This window comes from Panthera pardus, unplaced genomic scaffold (genome assembly GCF_024362965.1).
Source record: "Panthera pardus isolate Hobbes unplaced genomic scaffold, ASM2436296v1 HiC_scaffold_2, whole genome shotgun sequence".
Lineage (NCBI taxonomy): Eukaryota > Metazoa > Chordata > Mammalia > Carnivora > Felidae > Panthera > Panthera pardus.
This window is the reverse complement of record NW_026526765.1, coordinates 75475371-75488512: the sequence shown is the minus strand read 5'-3', so window position 1 is coordinate 75488512 and position 13142 is coordinate 75475371. Positions and strand designations below refer to the sequence as shown.

General features: G+C 37.5%; 1 protein-coding gene across 15 annotated transcripts in view; it reads left to right on the top strand.

Moving 5' to 3' along the window:
* Nucleotides 1-964: 964 nt before the first annotated feature.
* The window catches only part of PAM (peptidylglycine alpha-amidating monooxygenase), a 157618-nt gene continuing 145440 nt past the window's right edge, over nucleotides 965-13142 (top strand). For all 15 annotated transcript variants that reach the window (XM_019450602.2, XM_019450601.2, XM_019450593.2 and 12 more), the window contains exons 1-2: nucleotides 965-1155; nucleotides 2115-2235. In XM_019450602.2, the coding sequence (XP_019306147.1) occupies nucleotides 1067-1155; nucleotides 2115-2235 (210 nt within the window). In that variant the 5' untranslated portion in view covers nucleotides 965-1066. The remainder of the gene's footprint in view (nucleotides 1156-2114; nucleotides 2236-13142) is intronic.

Sequence of the window (13142 nt, the reverse complement as noted above, 5' to 3'; positions counted from 1 at the left end):
TTATTACTTTGTGTATCCAATGTAGAATTTTAAAATCGGCATTTACATTTCATATATCATGTCAGCTGTAGATCTTTTATTTGTTTTAACATTATCCTGAGAACTTCAGAAATTACTTCTTTGGTGATCATTCTTGAGGGGGGAACCGTTCTCCTGGAATCTGTAACTCTGGTGCATGTATATAAACATGCCTTTGTTCTCAAAGTCTTTTTCTATTTGATTACTGTTGTATCCAAGTGCTTTGTCTCTGCCTCTCTTAGTTGTTTTTTTTTTTTTTTCCTTCCCTTTTCTTGTACCTTAGTGTGTCGTTTGTGTGAATAACTTTGTTTACATTCAGCAGAGGTACTAAGTGCATTTTTGATAATAGAAGGGAGTGATACAGGCAGTAAGGAGAAGACATCTGGAGAATGGGGTGGAAGAAAGGGAAAAGGAGGGAACAGTTAGGAAAGGAAAAGGTGTGATGGAGGAAGAAAGAGCAAAAGCCAGAATGGGTGGGGGGGGTGGTATGCAGGTTTGTGAGATCTTGGGGGCTGGTCGTGGGGGAGGGAGATCAACAGACCAGCATTTTCCCCAGGCTTGGGCTCAAGCTTGTGAAAACTCCTAATGTGTTAAACAACCTCAGCTGGGATTTGCTGAGGACAAATGCTGTAATGTGTTAGTCATCCATTATCTGCTTCTATTTTTGCAGGTTCTGAATGATGACTGACGCGCGTTTGTGTGATAGCCCTCACAGTCCCTGTCATTCCCGAGTGATAAGGCGCCCGCACCACTAGCCCCAGCACCGGGGCAGAAGGGAGCTCTGGAGGCTGGAAAGCTTCCGCTCGCGGACCGGACAAAAGTACCGCCTTCCCAGGGGCTTGTGCGTGCCACGGCTGGTGATCCAGGCGCCTCACCTCGTCCGGCTCGCCGCTCTCGCGGGCAGATGGTGTGCGGCCGCCGCAGGACGCCCGCCGCGCCCGGGCCATGAAGTAGCGGCTGCTGGCGGCGCCGCTGCCCGACCGCCGGCCCCAGGCGAGCGCTGCGCTGCCGCCGGGTCCTCTCCCGGCGGGGCCGGAGCGGCGAGGACATGGCTGGCGTGCTGAGCCTGCTTGCTCTCCTTCTTGTTTTCCCAAGCAGCTGTTTGGGTTTCAGAAGCCCGCTTTCAGTCTTTAAGAGGTGGGTGTGTGTTTTTTCAGACGGGCGGGATGGTGTTTGGATGGTTCCTGTGCATGCTGTTGAAAATGTAATCACTTTTATGAACCAGAGTGATGTGGAAATATGCGAGGTTGATTTACTTGGCTGAAACGACTTGGGATTTTAGCACAGTAACTTGTTGTAAAGTCCCTCGTACAGAAAAAGCCCACTGTATTGTCGCCAGGCTGCACTGGCTTTCAAAACTCCAATTAGAAGTTGTGATTTCCAATACTAATCACTCCCTCTCCGGGAGATATTTCAGAAACTACAGTAGAGTCGTTTAGACTTGAATGCTTTCTTGTTTAAAACAGCCTGAAGAATAAAATATCAAGATAGATAAGTGGTGGGGAGAAGCAGATCATGGACTGTAATAGCTCAGGAGAAAACATTGAGCTGTATATACACTCCTCATAATTACCATATTAAATATTCATGCACTTGTACATTTGTAATTCACATCGCAGTCTTTTTCCCTCCCTCATACAGCTATGCCTACTAGCAATATTATTGTTGGTGTTTTGTTTCTGGCTAGTGATCCTGGATACTCACAAAATAGTTACAAAATTTTTACTTGGTTATAGTTAATGTTTATGCCATTAGAAAATTGATATGCCTGTGTTGATTTCTAATTTATGAATACTGTATTAATTGAGTAGAAACAAATATATGTTTTGACAAGCTTTTATTGAATGGAGTTTTAAATGTAGCCAGCCTGCTCGCTTGCTTTGGTGATATTTTGTTTCCAAGTTGGGCATATGTTGCTCCTAGACTATAAAATGCAATTCTGATGTTTTAGAACATTATATAGTCATTACATCTTTTAGACTTATCTTTGGAACTAAATCAATAATCTTTTATCTTAAGATCTTAGAATTCTTTTTTCCCCCTTCTCATGTTAAAATTCCATTATGTTCAAGGATATTGAAATGTTCTTTTTCAAGGTTTAAAGAAAGTACCAGATCCTTTTCCAATGAATGTCTTGGTACCACCAGACCAGTAATTCCTATTGATTCATCAGATTTCGCGTTGGATGTTCACATGCCTGGAGTCACGCCTAAACAGGTGAGAGGCATTCTGCATTTCATGATTCCTTGTTCTGTATACTGTCTGTAACTGAAGCAGGGAAAGTGCATTTACAGCAGTAGTAACTTCTTTGAAAGTAGGCATTTGATTTCAGGACTCCTCAGGTAGGCCCAAAATAATTGAATATTATAAAGAGGAGTAAATCTTTCAGGGTAAATCTTTTGGTTAAATTTCTTTTTAAAAAATTTTACTCATATTGTTATTTGTGTTTTGAAATAGAACCTTGGAAATTTACGTTTTGAAATTCTCAGTGGACTAATAGCCTCTGTAATGCAGCATGTAAGGATGTATTAAAATATGAAAAATTATTCTAATAAAGGGAAATGATATTGAGCAGCTGCATCTAAGAAATTATTTAAATACCCTTCTATCACAGCCACAAATTAAGAAGTAAAAGCATTTGTTTTCCTGCCAAGAATTTGAAAAACAAAACATCACACACTTTTAAGAAAACTGTTCAAACAGGTGGTTGATTGTGAGTTTTCTTTGGTGTGATTTGCTTGTTATAAAAAATATATATTTTGAAGAAATAATGGCAGAGCTCATACAAGTATGCCCTATAGAGTATTTTGAGTAAAACTAGGTTGTTGCCAAGGTTTTCCCTGTTTTAGAAGAAGCTCAAACTCAGTGCTGTGGTGTGTGCAAGGTGTCTCATTAGGCATAAAAAGGCCAGAATTAATTATGCTTTGTAGTCAGGCACTGCGGGGATTTATGTGTCATTAAAAGATAGTCTTCTTCTTTTGAAGGGCTGTGGAGACAGGGAGAGACCTGGGTGGTGTTGTAGAGCTGCAGTGACTGATGACTCATTGTTGCAGATAACATTCTAGTTTCCTTTCCTTTTTTTTTTTTTTTTTTTTACGTATTGAAAAAACAAAAGTCGGAGAGAATTCCTTTGAAATTGACATCCAGATGCTCTAAGAAAATACACATGGCCCTTTTTTGGGCGCCTAAGGGTTGACATTCATTTGTTTGAAAACCTGTGTATGATCTAGCTATCTATAAATAACTACTTTACTATTGTAAAAGGACCCTCACCCCCACCCCTGCCCATTCTCACATGACCAGGCAGATGATTTTTCTGTACATTCAGTTGTTAGTGTCCTGGCCTTTAATTCCATAAGCTGTTTATTTAGTACATAGTCAGAAGAGGTGTAATGAGATTGGGAATAGGAGAGAGCAGTGACAGTTGCTCACTTGTGAAGAGTGCTCCTTCTTATCTCTTTTCACTTTTTTAAAAATTTTTTTAATGTTTATTTATTTTTGAGAGAGAGACAGACAGAATGTGACCAGGGGAGGGGCAGAGAGAGGGAGACACAGAATCCAAAGCAGGCTCCAGGCTCTGAGCTGTCAGCACAGAGCCTGATAAGGGGCTCAAACCCACAAACTGCGAGATCATGACCTGAGCCGAAGTTGGACGCTTAACTGACTGAGCCATCCAGGCACCCCACTCTCTTTTCACTTTTAAAAGTTTTTTTTTCACCTATATTTGCTTTATGTTAAAACTGATTTTTTTTTTTAAATCCACTAATTGGCCTTTAAGCCCTCTTTTCCCCCAGGAAAAAGTTATTTTCTCAAGTAGTCATTTGTCATGGTTCGTTATTATTCTGTTTTTTTCTTCCTGTTATTTTACAGAAATAACATTTAAGTTATTTAACAATAGTAATAATAGGTAACTATGTTGGAGTCAATATTGTCAGAAAGATTCCTAGAGGAATTGATTATTTTAAAAAAATGTAGAGAAGATCAATTTTCATAAAATAAAATGTGTTTACTCATTTTTATAATTTTATAATTATCAAAATAAGTCCTTGACAAAAGAACTTACATGAAGTTATAGCTTGCTATTCTCCACCATCTGCATCCAGTTTTTGCCTTATTCAGTGGGCAGTTTCTTCCCAGCAGACGTCTCCTCGTTGCTCCTTCTCTTTAAACCGTGTGGTTTCCAGGAGCTTTCTACCCAAGATCTAGAGGGTGAGGATTAGCCAATCACTGCATCCCATCTCCCCTCCCACACTAATTGGTTCAGAAGAAGGTGTGTGACCTAGAACAGTACAATTAAACCTCAAGACTTTTGCTGAGAATGCATTTGTCTGTTGCATGTGAGCAGGAGGCATGCACTCTTAGGGTCTGCTGCATCCGTGAGGGCAACCGTGCCTAGAGTAAAACTAATACCATAGAAGGTAATGCAGAGACAGGGAAAGAACAGATGTTCTAGGTGACCTTGCTACTTAGGAAGTTTTCAGTTACATTAGGCTTTTTGTTTCAACCAGGTTGAGTTGGGTTTACAAGTTCTGACTTGTAACTGAAACTACCTAACAGAGTAAGTGATTCAGTTGTGCTGCCTCATCAGCTCAGAACTGGTTGTTGAAGGTTTCTTCCACTTCCCCCATCATGTAAATACCAAGAGTATTTACTCACGTGATCCAGCCAACCTAGCTATACCTTGGAAACCTTCCTGAGAAATGAATTATACTCCCTACTGAGTGTAGCCGGGAGGAGATGGACGCAGAAACCCATTTCCTTCCTGAACTTGGTGTTGTTGGTGAGGAAGACCAAGAGTTGTGATAGTATGAATACTTTTGGTAGAGAAAGTATTCTTTTCCCAAAAAGCAGATGAAACCAAATTTAACACAGATACTTAGAGGAATGGAGATTACAAGGCAAGAAAAGGAAAGTGAAACATATTAGAGGAAAGAAATAAAAGAAAGGAATAAAAAGAGTTGGTCCCCCCCCCAAAAAAAATTCAAGAGAATAGAACGATCAAGAACAAAAATAAAGGACAAAAAAAAATAACTATAATCTGAAGAACAGAACATTTTAAAAATCTTATAAGAAAATGAGGAGTAAGGAAACATAAAAGCAAGGAGAGGCATGGAGGAGTTAAAATCTTTTTTTTTTTTTTTTAAAAGAGCAGATCATGAAGAGCAACACAATTTAAAGAAAGAAGTATCTGAGGGCCCCGAACTTAAGAGTAATTGAAGCAGACCAAGTTGGTTAAAGAGATATATTCACTCAACAGATTTTTTTTTTTTATAACACATATCTTAAGTTTTGGCAATAACAAAATAACAATGTACATCAGTGAATCTGCTCTAAGACTTTTCCTTGGGAAACTTGAGATTGTTAGGTAGGCTTGAATAGAGAAACAAACAGATGCGGAACAGAGGTGGAGAGAATTTAGCTATAATACTAACACAGTATAAGTAACTAATTTTGCTGGTGGAATACAGGACAAATTAGTGTGTTACCAAAAAATCTCCAGTCATGTCAGGTCTCTGAGTTGCAATCCATTCAGCCATATCATAGACTCCAGAGCAACCTTTAAAGAGTACTCTCGTTGAACCAGCTCTGGAGAGTCTGGGGAAGGTAGTTTAATTACCTATTGCAATGTCAATTTTATATTCAAGATAAGCTCACTGTCTTCTGTGACTTGAAATTTTAAAAAGTAATTTCTGTCTTCTTTAATAAATTTCTTATTAATCTGTATGTTCTCAGACTTTGGGAAGAGAGGGAGAAGAGAAAGCAGCTAAGTAGCCTAGAGTAGAGGTAAAGTAAGCACATCTGGTTTCTGATGGCACAGGCCTCAGACCCAACAAAGGTGCAGAGTGTAGTGTCTTGAGGCTCTTAGCACTTTTACTTCCTCATTTGCTTCCTTTTCTCACCAAAGACCCTGCGGGCTTTTGCTGTCGCCAATTCATATCAACAAACAAAGCAATTTGATAAACTGCCAGTTGATGGTCACAGTAAGGTGCTATCATCAATTTGATGTGCATGGACAAATGTCCATTTTAAAAACAAAATAAATGAGGCATAATCATGACGATTTTATATAAAGTCTGTTGTCTAAGTCTAAGCCACATCTGGTGTGTTATGTAGACTTCAGGGCCAGGTTGAGAGCATTCTTGTCCCAGCTCTTGTGGTGTCAACTATGGTGTGGTTTTTAACCAGCAGGTCCTGCTCCTTCATCTATAGATGGAATAATAATTGTCCTTACCCAGGACTATTTTGTGGACTGAGCAAGATAATCCCAGCGGCATGTTCAGGTGCCATGCATATGATAAGTTCTCATGAACTCTGAACTTGTATCATTATTGTGATTTTGTATGTTGAGGGAAATGTGAATGAGGGGTTTTTTTTGTATTTTTTTTAAAATTTTTATTTATTCTTGAGAGAGAGAGAGAGCATGGGAGGGGCAAAGAGAGAGGGACAGAGAGAGAATCCCAAGCAGGCTCCACACGGTCATTGCAGAGCCCGATGAGGGTCTTGAACCCACAAACCATGAGATCATGACCTGAGCTGAAACCGAGAGTCAGACGCTTAAATGACTGAGCCACCCAGGCACCAGAGTCTTAAGAAAGAAATTGCCAGCCTTTATGCTTTCGGAAATAACTTCGTGGGGAAGGTAAAACATTGTAATAATTTTGAAAGAGAGGAAAGTTAGCCAAATGAAGAAAAATAGAAAGCATGAACCTGGACAAGAGGAACCTGGGCAGGAAGAAGTAAGTGAGGAAGTCACTCTTGCAGTGTGCCCATTCCCCAGAAGTTATTTCTATTAAAAATGGCTCTCATGATCAGAGAATGAAGGAACACTGAGGATGAATATGTTTTTCTCAAAGTTCTTATATATTTTTCATACTGCTTAGAAAAGCAATTACCAAAAGCCATTTCATCAGTATAAAGTCTTATTTTTTTTAACATCAATTCGAAATTATCCTGGATTTCTTCACTTTGCTGGAGACTTTATACATTGACCTTATTTAAAAAAATCACTCTTACCTAACATAAGTCTTTTCAAATCCTGGGTTTAAATAACATTTTGTTTATTTGTTATCTCTGCTCTTAGGCCCTCTGCAGTCTTGCTAAGGACTTACAAATGTTAATTAATTTGTAAAAATATAATTTTATAGAATTAAATATTTTCTTTGAACCTAATAACTTGAAATCATGTAACAATTGAATTTCTTTACATTAGGATATGTTAGGCTGTCACTAATGTGGTCATTTTCCTCCCTTATTTTGGGAGCAGTTTGAGAAATAAAAAGGAGTACACTTTTCCTTTCTGAACCTCTTGCAGATTCTTGTCGCATTCTGTATTTGTCTTTTGAAGAGTCACAGATTATGCTTTGAAATCAGAAGGCAGCCTTCCCCTGTGTTCCTGAACACAAATGTCTATCACCAAGAAGAGCAGGAAATGGAAAAATTCTGAGTTTAAAGATTATATCTGATATCCCTGAACATCAAGCTGAAAAACCTTAGAGTCTAAAGTTATCACTTATTTTAAAATAACACTGAAAGAATGTAGTCATTGAAATAAAACCATGATGAACAAATTACTCCTGTGAGATTTTCTCAAAAGCTTCCCACAATGTTTCTCAAACATTTTTTCTCAAAATTGGACAACTATTAGAAAATGTTTACTAACATATTTTAACTTTTCATTCTCTGACATAAAAAGAAAGAGATTCCCTTTGCTTTCCCTATGCATATAAACATGTAATAAGAACCTAGCTTTTGTAGACTTTTCTTACTGCACCTGTTTAAAAAATCAGTTTCAGAGGCACCTGAGTGGCTCGGTCGGTTAAACATCGGACTCTTATTTTGGCTCAGGTCATGATCTTAAGGTTTGTGAGATCGAGCCCTGCCTTGGGCTCTGTGCTGGGCTTGGATCCTGCTTAAGATCCTCTCTCTCCCAACCGCTCTGGAAAACAGTATAGAGGTTCCTCAAAAAATCAAAAATAGACCTACCTACAACCCAGCAATTGGCCAACTAGCCATTTATCCAGAGGATAACAAAAATGCTGTTTCAAAGGGGCACATGCACCCCAATGTCTATAGCACTATCAATAATAGCCAAATTATGGAAAGAGCCTAAATGTCCATCGACTCATAAATGGATAAAGAAGATGTGGTGTGTGTGTGTGTATACATATACATAAATACACACACACACACACACACACACACACACACACACACACACACACACTAGAATATTACTTGGCAGTCAAAAGGTATGAAATCTTATCATTTGCAGCAACGTGGATGGAATTAGAGTGTATTAGGCTAAGCAGAATAAGTGAAAGAAAGAAAAATACCATATGATTTCACTCATATGTGGAATTTAAGAAACAAAACAGATGAACATAGGGGAAGAGAAGGAAAAATAAGAGGGAGGCAAACTATAAGAGACTCTTAAATGCAGAGAACAAACTGAGGGTTGCTTGTGAGGTATTGGGTGGTGGGGTGGGCTAAATGGGCAATGGGCATTAAGGAGGGCACTTGTTGGGATGAGCACTGGGTGTAATACCTAAGTGATGAATCACTAAATTCTATTTCTGAAATCATTATTACACTCTTTGTTAACTAACTTGGATTTATATCTTAAAAAGAAGAAAATAGGTTAAAAAATTCTTTCTCTCTCTGCCCCTCCCCCACTCACGTGTGCATACTTTCCCTCAACACAAACAAACAAACAAACAAACAAAAATCAGTTTTAAAAGATCAAGCCAGTATCATAACTTCCCTTATAAACAGCATTTGCTTAGGATATATGTTTATCAAAAGTAGTATACAAAAGTAAATGAAGAAATCGCTATAATGTCTTAATTTTCTTAAGTTCAAAATTGCTGATAAAATTAGATGTTTTCTTGTAGTCACTTGTACAAAGTTTGGCTTATGACTGACTTATGGAATATTCTAATGTATTAAATCTATATGTTTTTATATTAATCATTATGGGGGATAAAAAGGAATCCCAATCAGTGCTTAAAATTCAGGACAGAATTATCAAGGACACCTGCCCTGCAAATGAGGCTTTACTGGAATAGTTTTCAGTTCTTTGGGGGTTGTGATTTACTTGTCTCCTTCTCTCTAGTTATTAATATGTAATAATATTTGCATTTTTTTAAATAAAAATTCCGAGGTATTTTTTGAGCATGAGAATAAAAAAGAGGGATGTACTCCATATCCCATTTCAAGGCTAGTTTGACTTTCAGATTAAGCCTCTTGTACAAGTGGAGAAAATTAATCTATGGGCACCAACAGCCTTCTGGGCACCAGCAGTAGGTTATCTGTTGCACTCGTTGGAGAAAGTGGATTCAAGGTCTTCCCAAAATAGCAGGATGATTGCTGGGAAATGCCCAGAGAAGATCCCTATCTGACTCTAGAGTTTATGTATCTGGAACCCCCATAGATTCACTGACCACCCGTATGTGGCCAGTGGCCGTGTCCCATCCTGCCTTCCCTAGTCCTGTGACCTGTTCTTCCACTGCACCCTCATCCTCTTCTCATTCAATCTATGCATTAGGACAAACATGGCAAATAGGTTTGCTTTTTGAGGCAAGTCCATTTGAATGAGAGGAGGTGCCTAGAAACTGTTAAGAACTGTGAGACCATGAGTGTGAAAGACAGAGGTAGTGGCTCCAGTAACCAGTTCTATGCCAGTGCATTTCTGTTGCCAGAAAAAATATATCATGGGTAAAGGTTGATTGCATTAAGTCATTGTCTTAAAAAGAACATGAATCACAGCTTTTAGTGTTTCTTAGTTCTTAGTGTTTTAGTTTTTTTTTCCTTTACAAAAACATTAAAGGAGCATGGTTGTCTTGCTACTGAAGGAGGAAAATCAAGGAATATCCTAATTCTGGACGAGTATTTGCTTTTTATTCACAAAGACTTAGGCAATGTGTATAAATTTCCAAGAGTTAGAAAACTAATAACAAGAGAGATTAACATGCTATACCTTCCACCTTCCCTAAACCAAGGAAGTAATATTATCCATTTTACCAATGGAGAAGCTAATAGCAAAGACAATTCAGTGATTATTAGAAAGGAAAGTCACCAGACCTTTGTTTTGTTTACTTAGCTGCCTCACATTAAGTTGTTTTTTCCACTTTATTTTTTGAAAGTTCAGGATTGGTGTCGTTTAAGATGCTACACGTCAAATTCTCTGGCTGGATTTGTATAATTCACCTCCTGCTTCATCAGCAAGGCTCAGTTATGTGAATTAGGTAGAATACAAAAACACTAAATGGATCTTGTAAACTGCAAATTAAAGTCATACATTGTTCACTGCTAATTGTTTAAGTTTAAATCATGATGCTTCCTCTTTATTTTTACTAAAACCTATATAATGTCCACTTGGGAAAGATATGATTGAACTATTAACAGTGTTTTCTTCTGTGAGAATAATCTGAACATCTCCCAAATCTGGGTTCAGAGCTGCAAATACACATCAACTTTTTTTTTCTTTCTTTATTAAAAATGAGAAACAGGACTTTTTGTTTTCAATTATTTTTTGTTATCTTTATATCAATATGATATTTAAAGAAAATATTTTACAAAGTAACTATAGTCTAAGAGACTCCCTTATGATCACCTATTTTCTCAATAAGATTTTGAGTTCTTGTTGTTTTTTATTCTAGTAAATTTTTTAAAGGAGAAAATATATTTATTGAGTGCTCATTATGTAATACCATTCTATTAGGCACTATATAAGCATTGTCTTATTAATTTTCATAAAAACATTGCATTTACGGTACTAGTAGTCCCGTTTTTATATGAGGTATAAAAACTCGGGGAGATTAAATAACCTAGCAATCACCAAATAGCCAGTAAATAGGAGAACAAGGATTTAAATACAGATTTATTTGAATCTGAGACCATGTTTGTTTCATAGACCTGTTAATGGTTTATATGTATTTTCCAGGGAATGTTTCTATATATATATTTTATGTGTGCATATGTGTGTACACAGACACTTATACTTTTTCTTACACATGTATTATACAATAAAAGCTTTCTTTTGTCACATAAACTAAATAGAGATCACTGGTTCCATCCTAAATCCTTGAGTAACTTTTTTCTTCTATTTTCTCATGTCCATCCAGAAAGAAATGTTACTAATATGAATTCTGATAAGGTATTTCTGATCACCTCGCTGTTAAAAGAGCCTAGTTCTGTTTTATACAATTTTGGCGTATCCCTCTCTGAATCTAAGTCAGAGATTAGCAAATTATTTCTTAAAGTGTCACATAGTAAATATTTTCAGCTTGCCAGCCGTATGGTCCCAGTTGTAACTGCTGTAGTGAGAAAGCAGCCCTAGACAATATGTAAATGAATAGCTTGGCTGTGTTCCAGTAAAAAAATTTATTTACTAAAACAAGCAGCCACCCATGCCCTGTAGTTTCCTGATCCCTGATTGAAAACCATTGCATATGCCATTTAGGCTAATAAATGGATTTAACCTTTGACATCTTATGAACTGTGTCTTCTGACTTCTAGAACATAAAGAATAAAAATACCAATGCAAGGTTAACAGCTCTTTGATCTTTGTTCCTTAGTTACCTATTTGGTTTTCGTGAGTTAAATGGTTAAAAACAAGACTTTTCTTATTTGGAATATTGTGTTTCAGTCTCCTCCATCTCAGTGAACAGCAGTGCCTGTGTTACATAGTTCCTGTAGGAACTAGAAAGACACTGGAGTCTTTCTTGGTTCCTCTTTCTCACACCCCATGGACAATACGCCAGCAACTCCTGCTGGTTCTACCTTCCAGATATATCCAGAATCCAGTCCTTTCTCACCACACTCATCTCTCCCACTCTGGCCCGTGTAACATTCTCTCTTCCTGTATTATTACAGTAGCTCTCCTCACTGGTCTCCTTGCACCCTTTATTCCTATAGTCTGTGCTCCATCTAGCAACAAATTGCACAATATCATTCTATAGAATATTATGCAGTAAGTGGAAGACTGAGAGAGATCTACATGTGTTGCCCTAGAAGTATTTTCACTGTGTGTTGAGTGAGAGAAGCAAACTATAGTCATATGCAGAGTGTGATCCCATCTTAATAAAAATAAATAATAACAAAACTCCTGAATGTGTGTGTGTGGTTAGATATTTTTGTACAGGCATGGAGGAAGCTGGAAGGAGATACAATAAACTGTAAACACAGGTTCCCTTGGAGAAGTTAGCAGGTGAAGGAGGATAACAGGATAACAGCAGATTTTTTAGTATATATCAAAGTTGTTTCATCATTAAAAAGATCATCTTTTATTTTGTAATTGTTAAAAATTAATAAATAAATAAGCACTATCACCAATGAAAAGAATACACAACAACAACAACAAAAGATCTTCGTTTCTGATATAAACCCTAATGTTCTAGAAATCTCTAGAGGGGTTTTCTACGCAATGCCTCTAATTGATAAATTTTTAATCCCTATTCCTCTGCTTTGCAACAATGCTATTAAGAGAGCCTGATTAATTAAAGAATTTAGGAAATTGGTACACGTTTAGAAACAAATAGAGCCTTTTTTGTAGGGGGTCATTCTTCTATTTTAGTTGGTCTGAAGATATTTGTCGAAGGCAACCATGCATATCTTTCCACATTAGCAAGAGAAGTGATTCTCTTTGCACTTATTAGCCACCAGAAAAATCCTCTTTGTTTCACTTGTTTTCAGATTTATGTAGTCTGAATTAATATTTCAATAACCCTATTCAAGAGGAGCATTCGGAACCATTCCACGTGAATGTTGCCTTCTTTAAGCAAAAGTGCAGAACACACTCTTTCAAGGCACAGATTGCTTTTCACAGATAATGTATTCTACTTAATCATATATAAAGGGACAAATCTGAGGTACACATTAAAGGAATAGCTTTGTCTCAGCATGCAAAAGTCACCTCATCCAACAAACCTCAGTGCAGTTTTAAGGAGGAAGATATATAAAAATAGCCAGTACATTTCTGCTGTACATTGTGTCATACTCCCACCCTCCGCGAATCCAGTGTTAAATGAAAACATTTGCCATGGCAACATCGATTTACAAAGGGCAAATGATGTTTCTGAGATATTGGAGTACTTCCTTTCATAGATCTCAGATGTACACACAGT